We start from the raw sequence: 11,590 nt of genomic DNA, 5'->3' as shown, positions 1-11,590 counted from the left end.
TTTATATATTCCATTGTTTTATATACATATTGTACATATACATATATAATCTAAATTGAAGTATTTGTTACCTTTTAGAAAATATATATTTTGGTTGCGTCAAAGCATTAAAATCATCATATTTTTAATTTTTTTAAAATATTTGGCATTCATGATTCTCGAGAAAAATCGTGTCCTAACTTACTGATTGCGATTATTTTTCGATGAATTTAGAAAGCCAAGTATTTGTTTTGCAATAAATCCACAATTTTCAGATAAAAGCTTATTCTCAGGAATCCAAAAATGTTGGGTCATAACTTACTGGTCATGACATTTTAGCATCTCGAGATAAAAATTTCTAAATCAAAAGACAAACTTAATTTTGAAGATTTAAAAATATTGTGCCCTAACTCACTGGGTGTGATGTTTTATTTCTTTGAAATAAGAATGTTTTATTATTTTGATTCATTCACGAGTTAAAAGTTTTCTTTTAAAATCTTTTCAAATTTTCAACACCAAGACATTAAACAATCAAATTCGGTACCGATTTTTGGGCGTTGCGAGGGTGCTAACCCTTCCTCGTGCGTAACTGACTCCCGAACCTATTTTTTCAAATTTCGTAGACCAGAATTGTTTTTAGGGTGAGCCGATCACACCTCAATCAAAGATTGGTGGCGACTCCAATTTTTGTTTTTTAAAAGTCGACAACTAAATTTTTGTTTTCAAAAAAACGATTTCGACAAGTTTTATATTTAAAATTAAATTTTTTAAATATAATACACTAAATGCACTAAAAAACGTTAAAATAAAAATTTTCTAACAAATTAAAAATAAATTAAAAAGTATTTATATTAAAAATCACTACCATAAATATAACAAATATTTTATTGTATTAAATATATATTTTAAAATTTATATTTTGGGTTGAGTTATTTAGTTGGACAAATTTTTTTTAGGTTTTGGGTAATGCATTGAACTATTATTAGGTTAGTGGTTTAATAAAAATAAAAATATATATAATTATTATTTAACCTGTATAATTAATATAATATTTTTATAACATAATACATTCGGGTCAAGCCAGACTGAGCTTGGGCTAAAAAATCTTGTCCAAGGCCCAACCCATGTAAGAAACAAACCTTAAATTTAACTCAAGCCCATTTTTCGGGTCTCATATTTTTTCAAACCCTTTTATTTTTCGAACAGACCTTTGAGCCTAGATAAGTGATAAGTGACCCCACCCATGAGCAGATATATCCTAATATAGTGTGAAAGTATAGAAAGGATATTAATTACTTCACTAATAGTGTCGTTAATTCTTTTTAAATAATCTCATTATATATTCTGATTATATCTGTTCTTTTTTTACATAATACATAGAACTACCCATAATCCCTCTCTAACCCATAAATAGAAGGATAATGTACTTCAGTGCACTCGAATCCACGTCTTTTTATATTAACAATAATACACATACTAATCGTATTAAGACTCAATAGATAACAATGTCATTAGTCTTAATTTCATTAACTCATTGTTTGACACTTTTCTTTACCTTCACAAATGCTTGAGTCTCATGCTTCAAAGCATTTAAATTTGTAAAAATATTAAAATACCAAACTAATATATATATTTAATATAACCAAACTAATATTTTAACCAAAATGTTATTGTCACATTTGATAGGTTGGTGGTAGTACAGCCACAGAGCCGCGCGTATAGGGCGCGTAAGTGTACTTTCCGCTCACCGACAGTGACGGTGTGCTTGCTTCTTTGATTTAACCATTGCTTCAATCTTACTCACTCTGCTTTCCCTTCAAATTCGCCGATCTACTCTCTGGATCTGGTTAGAGCCTAAGGCTATTCCCCCAATTTCTTAGCCATGGATTCCGCATATCTAATATCTATCTTCCTTCTATTATCAACCGCATTAACAACCATCAACGCTTCCATCCACATTTACCAAAACCAACTCTTCAATGAAGTCGGAAATGCTTATCTTCTCCCTGGCGGCAGTGAAGGCCTCGCCGCTTCTCGTTCCTCCGACAACTCCGTTTCCGATGGCCGCTCTTTTATCCGGTAACATTAAAGATACATTATGTTTATTTTGTAAGTTTTAAATCGTTTCTTTTATTTTAAACTCAGTGCATTAGAGTTTTAAGTGAAGAATATGGCGTTGTTTTATTTATGTGGATTAGATCTGTTAGGAAGTAGTTAATGCTTAGGTTTATTTATATTTATGATCATTGTCGGATGATTTAATTTTGAAAAAAAAAACCAGAAACATATTTTTTCCTTTTTTTTTACTGATTATTAATTGCATACTCAAATGGAAATGATTATTTGAGCAGATCCGAGTTTTCTACGCTATTATCATTTTTCCAAACATATAATTAATGCTGTTTTCTCATGATCTTATGTGCCCATGGATTTAAAACAGTTATGTCTATTCATAAGGAAACCAGTTTCTTGGTGATGAATTTTAAGCCTAACATATTTTATTTATTTTTTTAGATTTGAGAATATCACATTCTGGAGGACTCAGGCTGCTGCAGATGAACAGTCCGACAAGGAACATGGTACCGGGTTGATACAAGCTGTGATTTTCGAGGCTGCTGATAGAAATAATATAGGTGGTTCAGCTTATGGTGGACAGAGATCGATATGTTGTACCCCTGATCTTGCTAAGCTGGAAGGGTGCAAGCAAGGCGAAGTCATTCGGATACCTTCCTCAACAGATAGTAAATGGCCTATGGTTCTGAACATATATTTTGGTGGGAACGACTTGTCAACAAGTATGGACAATGCTAAGGTCCCCATCATGAAAACGGGGATGTATAATTTGTTTTTCATAGCATGTGATCCGAAGCTAAAGGGAACAACAATGAGTGGGAAGACTGTGTGGAAGAATCCTGATGGTTATTTACCTGGGAGAATGGCACCATTGAAGAAGTTTTATGTTTACATGATGATTGCCTATTTGTTGCTTAGTGCCATTTGGTTCTCACAGTACGTGAGGTTTTGGAAAGATATCCTGCTACTTCAGCACTGTATCACTGCTGTCATTGGTCTCGGTTTGTTTGAAATGATATTGTGGTATTTCGACTATTCTAATTTTAACAGTACAGGAATGAGGCCTGTTGTAATTACAACTTGGGTTGTGACAGTTGGAGCAATAAGAAAAACACTTTCTCGACTTCTCACTCTTTCTGTTTCGATGGGTTATGGTGTTGTACGTCCAACTTTAGGTGGCCTTACTTCAAAGGTGCTTCTTCTTGGAGCTACTTATTTTCTGGCCGCTGAATTGCTGGACATTACTGAGTATGTAGGGACCATCAATGACATATCAGGAAGAGCAAGACTCTTCCTAGTCCTTCCTGATGCATTCCTGGATGCGTTTTTGATATTGTGGATCTTTACATCTCTTTCAAAAACACTAGAGCAGTTACAGGTATTTGTGTTCTCTTCTTTTTTCTCTATGCTTTAGTGATTGGTGATCTTAAGTTTCTCCATTATAATAACTGCACTCATTCTTTATCATGATTTTATGTTCTCACTTTGCTCTTTCATTCGGTACAAGTTTCAATGACTGACAGTAGTTTTCTCATCCAGGTAAAGAGAATATCAGCAAAGCTGGACCTCTATAGGAAATTCTCAAATGCACTAGCTGTGGCAGTGATTGCTTCGGTCGCATGGATAACTTTTGAGGTATATTTCGTTTAGATTTTGGTTTCTTTCTTAGTGTCTCTTGCTATGTTATTGCAGATAAATGACAAATATTTGTGTTTCAAGTGAAGTATTACGAGTTGTACTTAAAGCTGGCATCTAGCCGTCAGTAAGATACAATGGGTTCAATTTATCACAGATCTGATTTATTTGGTACGACAGGTATACTTCAAAGCAACAGATCCATTCAATGAGAGGTGGCAAAGTGCTTGGATCATCACAGCTTTCTGGGACATTCTTTCATTTGCACTACTCTGTGTTATTTGCTACCTCTGGGCTCCATCTCAGAGCTCCCAAAGGTGCGTTTTACTCTTTTGAAGTTTTACTGAGTCAATTGGATGACCTTAGCCTTTTTTCCCCCTCAAATTTTGCTGCTGAATAGAGCTCAATTTGACCAAAAGGATGGCAAATTGTGGCCATATTCTACTCCGAGTACTTACCTTTTTAGTTTAGAATCTTCATTCAAATAGTCAAGGAATCTTCCCTATATATAAGTTGTCATGACAATTCTCTTTCGAGTGTCCGTACGATTATTTCAAAGCTTTAATTTCATCCGTAGTATCTCCAATTTTCATGCTAACATGCTAAATACTGTTGAACTTTGCATAGATATGCATACTCGGAAGATGTCAAGGACGAATTTGATGATGAAGAAGCTCAATCTCTAACAAGGGGGCAGTCTGATGGGGATGTCAATTTAGTCAAGCAAGAGAGAAATAATGGAAATGCCGGTGTCTCTGATCCCGAAGATGACTCAGAAGAGGATAAGAGGGAGTAAAATCTCTCAAAGTCTAACACGATTTTAATCAGCAACCTTGTTCCGCCGTGTCAAAACCACCTCAACTGGGCCCATTGGAAGATAACATGTTATACTTGAAGCAACAATTCTTCGAATCAGCTTGCAAAGGGAGCCCATTTGTTGCCAAACGTTGATGCTTGCTTACTGTTGCCGTGGGGTAGATTTGTTTTATCTTTTGTCCATATTAATTTTTATTTTGATTACATGATTATAGGGAAATGGGTCATTTCCATGCCATTTTTATGATGGGGGGAACCTTCCCTGCGGTCTTGATGTACTTCTAAAGGTTCCACAAGTTGAATTTTGTTTCTTTTTCTTTTTTGGGGGTTTGTTTTTTAATAATCAAAGGTTGTAATTTTTGCCATTATGTTATGCTTTTAACAGTATAAAATGCACATTTGATTTCAAACACGCAGACGATTTTCTTAATTTGTTATTATGGTGTAGTTCTCAGAATTCATAGAAATCCAGTCATAGAAATTACCTCCCAAGCATTGATTAGGAAATGAATAGGTTGAAGTAACTTTGGCCACATGTCCATATTTAAATCTCTAGATCTCTGGCAAATATCACGCGGTTGGACATAGTCCTTAACTTGCCTTCTTAGTTCCAACAGAAATAAGGCCTAATTCGGAAGCATGTAGCTTGCCTTTTTAGTTTCAACAGAAATAAGGCCTAATTCCGAAGCATGTTGCTTGGGTGCAGAATGCCCTCTTAAGGAGAGTCATGTAGTAACTTAAGGATTTGCTCCCTCAATGTGCCTGTGTTATCAATGTATACCTTCCCTTTGTATCTCAATACACCATTTGTAATAGTTCGATTTTCAATAGTGTCAAAAAAATGGTTTCAGAACTCTATTTCTATAAATCAAATCCGTAAATATTAAATTAAAATATTTACGGAGTTGGTATAATAGTTTATTAAAGTTTATTCCTTCAATTTTGCTTATTAATTGTTTAATTTAAGTATAAGAACTAAATTGTAAAAGTTTTATCACTATAAGTTTTTAATTGGCCAAAGGTTTAGGGACTCAAATTGCAATTAACTAAAGGTAAAAAATGGAAATTTAGTCATTTAGGAATGGGTACTAGTGGACGGTAGCATTATATGTTGATTAACTTGATTAATTAAAGGTGTTTAGTTAAAATAAGTTTAATTAAAAGGTTAATTTGCATATAATCACAAAATTTCTGGAAAGAAAGAGAAGAAAGCTTCATCTTCTCCATCCACCACCGAAACCTCTTGAAGAAAACCTAAGGAATCCATTTCTAAAGCTTCAAACTTTCGGCTACTAATTGGTTAGTGCAATTAAGTCATTTTCTTGTATTTTTTTTTATGTAAGGTTGTGGGAGCTTGATTTAGATAGCCCATGTACCAATTTGTAAAACTATTAGAGTTTTTGAAAGTTTCCATTATTGATTTCTTGAAGAAATTGGTGTCAAATTGGTAGATTTTAAACTTAGATGTGAAAAATGACTAGATTGTAAAGTTTAATTGTTAGTTTTGTTCAAAAAGACTAAAGTGTATAAATTGTATAATTGATGTAAAATTTCTATAATAATAGATAGTAGAGGGTCCTAAAAGGATGTAATTGAAATCAGTTTTCAAATAAAAGCTTAAATTTGATAGTTAAGGCTATTTCGGTTTTAAGGACTAAATTGAATAAAATAAAACTTTTAAGGGGCTTTTGAAAAATGAAATTAAATAGGTACATGCATATCATGGAATGATATAAAATTTTTGATATTGATATTGATAAATTGAGTTGAATAATTGTATAGATTGAGAATTTGATCAAACTAGAGATAATCGAGGAAAAGCAAAAATTGTCAATTAGTCCTTAAAGACTCGTTTATTTGTTGTTTTGCTAGGTAAGTTCATATGAAACTTACTAAATTATTTGTTGAATTGCGTTTGTTTCAATTGTGTGTTTATATTAAAGTGATATTGGTGAAATTGGCATTCTTAGCTTATTATGGAGTGAATGGGTTGAAGTAACTTTGGTTTGGCCAAATGTTCATATTTAGATCATTGGAAAATACCACACGATTGCACATAGTCCTTAACTTGCTTTTTTAGTCCCAACAAGTAGAAATAAGGCCTAATTCTGAAGTATGTTGCTTGGGTGCCAGAATGCCTACTTAAGGAGAGTCATGTAGTAATTTAAGGATTTGCTCCCTCAATGTGCTTGGGTTTCCAATGTAGACCCTCCCTTTGTATCTCAATACACCATTTGTAACAACCTGATTTTCATTGGTATAAAAAAAGTGGTTTTGGAATCTCATTTTCGTAAATCGAACTTGTAAATATTAAATTAAAATATTTAAGAAGTTGGTATAATAGTTTATTAAAGTTTGGTCATTGATCTGCCACAGTTCGTTGTGGCAAATTATTCTGGTAGAACTAGTTAATTGAATAAAATTATTATTTTAGATAATTAACTAGCTGATAATCGTAGAAAAGAGAAAATTTTATAATAGTTTCTGTACCTTTGTCATCACTGTAATTTAGTCAAGTAAATTCGTTCAGTTTAATTTTAATACATTTTTAAATGTATTATATGAACTTAATTATATAATGTTGGATTATATTGATGCATGTAATTGAAAATGGAAATAATAAATTGATATGACATCGATCACTGATTAAGATATTCTGAGCCAATGAATGTTTGGTTGTTGAACTATTACTTGCATATGGAATATGAGATAGTGGGATATTCACGTATTGTTCTGTGATGGAATGCTTTGAACCGATGAACGTAGGATAGAGTATGATTGGCATGCTAATAGGTTATTATGCGTGCGATGCGAGATTATTCTGAGCAGTGAAGATGATTTATGTATATTATCTGTTCACTGGATATGTTAAGGTCTTGCATTTGCTGTGGACTATCGTGCTATATTACAATGTTTCTTGTGTATTGGATGGTACTGGCTCTTATGAGCATCCAATGTGCTGGGTGGCACTAGCTCTTATGAACATCTGGTGTGCTGGATGGTTAACCGTATACTCATATTTGTATATCGTTCATCGAGCTATGTTTTATTGATCTCTGAATGTTATTGAAATGTGAAAACTAATTTGTACTATTGTATTGCGCATTACTTACCTGTTGTGAGCTGTGATTTATAGGAATTCTGTTAATAGCCTTGTAACAGGAACTCCATTCATTAATTTATTTATTTGAACTATTATGTTTAATTGGGTAAGCTTATTCATTTAATTGACGAACTTACTAAGCTATATGAAAGCTTACTCGTGTATTTGTCTTGTTTCTTTGTAGATAACGCCTTGTAGGTAATCGGGACATCAGATCAACTCGAAGAATCATACTATCCGAGGATCATTTGGTAGCTTTTGAATACAACTTGGCCTGTATGACATGTAATAGAGAATTTGATTATGTATTGTAATGGTTCATAAGTACTTGTATAGTGTTTTTGTTGTGCATATGATGTTATGGTATAAGTAGCTATGCATGGTAAGCATGCTTAAATTTTTAGATAAAGCATAAGTGGTTGTGCATGAAATGGTAAGTTTGGCTTGAATTAGGTATGGCATTTTGGGATTGAATGTAAGTCATTTTGAAGGTGTTTGTGGCTTGTACATTTGGTTAAGGAAATGAATTGGGTAAGTAATTGTATTGTGATGTTATGGATGACACATTGGTTAGACACTTGGGTTGGTTATTTTGGCATGTTTTGAGTGTCTTTGAATGCCTCTTGAGAGCTTGATTGCATGCACTTTTAGCATGTGAATGTACTTAAGCATTTGGGAATGGAAATGACAAGTTTAGGGTCAATTTCGGGCACACACGGCCTTAGGCACAGGCTACCACACTGATGTGTGCCCTTAGTGTGTTAGGTGTAGGGTTCACACGGGCTGGCACACGGCCTGCGACACGACCGTGTGATCCAAGTCAGTGAGTTTCACGGGTAGACACATCGGTATGTGGAGCAACCACACGAGTGTGTGTGATAGCTACACGGCCATGTTTAGAGCCACAAGGTTTAGGCTCTGTCACACGGCTTGGACACAAGGCCGTGTGACCCCTGAAGTGGAAATTTTTAAATTTTCCCTAAACGTTTTGATTTATTTCGAATTGGTCCTTGATAGTTCATAAACCATTTCAGGGCTTCATAGGCTCAAATAAATTTGATAATCATATGCTATGTGTTATGAAATGTTCTGATTTGTACGGTAATACTTCGTAACCCTATTCTGGCGACGTTAACGGGTTATAGGTGTTACAACACCAATTTAGGCCAATGAATCATTGGTTGCCTTTGATGTTGTAACACCCAACTTGGAAGTCATAACACCACCTCTAGACCACTTAAGGAGCATACTACCTTTGATGTCACGACACCAACTATGTGATGTCGCAACACCCAACTTGATGATATTTAAATTTGGGGTGAATTTGCAATTTTTATTTTTTAGGATGGAATCATGAAAACTTTGGCTGGTTAGAGTCATTAAAATTTTGTGTTTTTATATTTATATGATAAACATGATATTTATATGATTGCGAATGTATGTTGATGCATATATGAGATAAGCATGCCATAAAGATTAAGGAAGAATGTTACATGTACTTGTCATGTTGATTCCTTCCAAGAATAGAAGGGCTACAGGGACCGACGCATAAAATGCACTGTTGGAAATAATGGGGCAGTGGTTTGATAAATTTATGGGTGCTATTCTACCACTGCCTCCACAACCATAGAATAACCCTGTTCAACCGTTAGCTCCTCCTCCTGTTCAAGTTCCAAATGTGCTCTAGGGCGATGCGGTAAAGGAAATACAGAAGCGGGGCGCTAAAGAATTTAAGGGAGGGAAGGATGACGATTCAGTAGAAGCAAAAAATTGGATTTCGCGAGTGCTATGAGTTACTAGAGAATTGCAATGCACTCCACCTGATAACCTTCAGTATGCAGTTTCATAGCTTAAAGATGAAACCTACTAGTAGTGCCATACGATGACGAGCATTACTCCGTGTGAGCAAATTAGTTAGGATTTCTTTTTACAGAAGTTTCATGAGAAGTGTATAAATCGACTCTTTGTTGAGCAAATGAATTCTTGAATCTGAGTCAGGGGAGGATGACTGTATTTGAATATGAGAAGGAGTTTGTTATATTGAGCAAGTATGCACAGGATTTGGTGCTAATGGAGGAAACTATAACACCCTATACCCGGCCTGGTCATTGAGCCTGAATATAAAGATGCCACACCACTGTCTTACTACTCTTACGTTACAATGTTCATTATTTTAAAGCCAGCATATGTCATTCATAGCATTTGCACAGGTTTTAAGACATACATGCATTAATAATCATTAAATCATGTTGGACATACATTAATGTAACTTACCGTGATAAAAATTCAAGCATTTGGACCACTTAGCAAAATTTCAAAGTTAAACACATAGGTATCGATACTAACCTTAAGGTATCGATATTTTCCCAACATGGTATCGATACCATGTAAAAAATCGATACCAAACTTGCATTCTGTTTCTCACCAAAATTCAAAACGTAAAAAATTATCGGTACCTTACTTAAAGTATCGATAAATCTACCTCGAGTATTGATACTCAAGCCAGGATATCGATACCAAACCTCTATTCTAACTTTCTGCATGTTTGAAGGCACAGATGTAGCATTTTTAAAAACTTGAATATTGATACTTCTGCCTCTGAACATAAAAACACAGCATACAAGTCTATATATCCATTCCAAATATGTTTCTAATTATCATACATCAACTACTAAGACAAATAACCATCCAAACGGCTTAATCAATAGTTCAAAATACCAAAAATGTGTCTGAGCAAGTATCATCATACCATCATCAATGTTCATAAACCTAAGAAAATATATAAACTCATAAACCTCTAAAAAAACAAAAGCAAAACCAAAAAATAGTCCAAACATATCATGGCATTAAACAAGTCTACCATATTACCTTATTCCCCAATACACAAATAAATAAATGAACACTAACGAGAATTAACAAGTCTTCATTGGATCACTTCCTCGAAAAACCACACCGCCCACACCGAAACATCACTAATATGCATATGTTGAAAAGAGTGGGTGAGCTTTAAAAAGCTCAGTGAACGAGTAGAATAACCACAACGCAAACATGCCATCATGCATCTACAAACAACCATATAGGACAAACACATTGTTCTTATGACTAGTGTCATACTTTACTTATTCATGTATTATCTAGTAGTCCACATACATAGCAATTGCATACTCATTCAAGCATAAATCTAATATCACATATTCATTTAAGCATAAAACATGATTCACGCAGTCACATATAATAAGATAGATTAACATTTGAGTTATGAAACATATAGTGAGCTCTATCATTAGAAATCAAATACACGAATCTCCAATCACACCAAATGACTCATAGAGTCAAACATGTCCCAAAAATGAAGCATATAGCTAACACTCTCCTTATTTCCCCTCACATATCCCATTGAATGGAGCTTAGCTCACATTCCCTTATCCCTCTAAACATGTCCCAGGGCCTTTACGCCCAAAATCACTGTACATTTAGGTGAGTACTCACAAACCTATGGCATGCCAACTATATCCAATAATTTCAAGATAACAAGGCCAAAATATCTGAAAACAAACACATATCACTTGCCGATTATCCGTGCACTATCACTGCATGTTAGCATCTTTTGCAAAACACTATCACTGTCATATAACATATGCATCATGTATACATTTGCACTTTTCACAATAGTTACCATATCCACATATCACATATTTGAGCTTCTTATCACCATGCACAATTTCATAACCATATAAGCACAAAACCACAAAACGAATATAGATACAACAAAACTTACACTCAGAATTTAGAATAGGAGTTTAGGCTACTACCAAATTCCCAAATAACACATGACTCGTGCCTACGAATAGCAAACCCAAACACTTACCACTTTATGCTTTCGCCGGAAAGTCGAAAGCTTAACTAACTTTTTCTTAACTCGTAGCAGGATCTAATGAATTGAGGCTTCACACACAATAATCATACAATAAACATAGTCAAATA

General features: G+C 34.2%; 1 protein-coding gene across 1 annotated transcript; it reads left to right on the top strand.

Moving 5' to 3' along the window:
* The first annotated feature begins 1,641 nt into the window (after positions 1–1,641).
* On the top strand, positions 1,642–4,915 carry LOC107922347 (transmembrane protein 87B). The gene is made up of 5 exons (XM_016852343.2): positions 1,642–2,058; positions 2,494–3,430; positions 3,592–3,687; positions 3,868–4,004; positions 4,315–4,915. The coding sequence occupies exons 1-5, from the start codon at positions 1,862–1,864 to the stop codon at positions 4,481–4,483; spliced, it is 1,536 nt and encodes a 511-aa protein (XP_016707832.2). The 5' UTR covers positions 1,642–1,861; the 3' UTR covers positions 4,484–4,915.
* The last annotated feature ends 6,675 nt before the right edge of the window (positions 4,916–11,590 follow it).

Source organism: Gossypium hirsutum, chromosome D01, assembly GCF_007990345.1.
Source record: "Gossypium hirsutum isolate 1008001.06 chromosome D01, Gossypium_hirsutum_v2.1, whole genome shotgun sequence".
Taxonomy (NCBI): domain Eukaryota; kingdom Viridiplantae; phylum Streptophyta; class Magnoliopsida; order Malvales; family Malvaceae; genus Gossypium; species Gossypium hirsutum.
The sequence above is the reverse complement of the archived record's forward strand: the minus strand, read 5'-3'. Positions and strand labels throughout refer to the sequence as shown.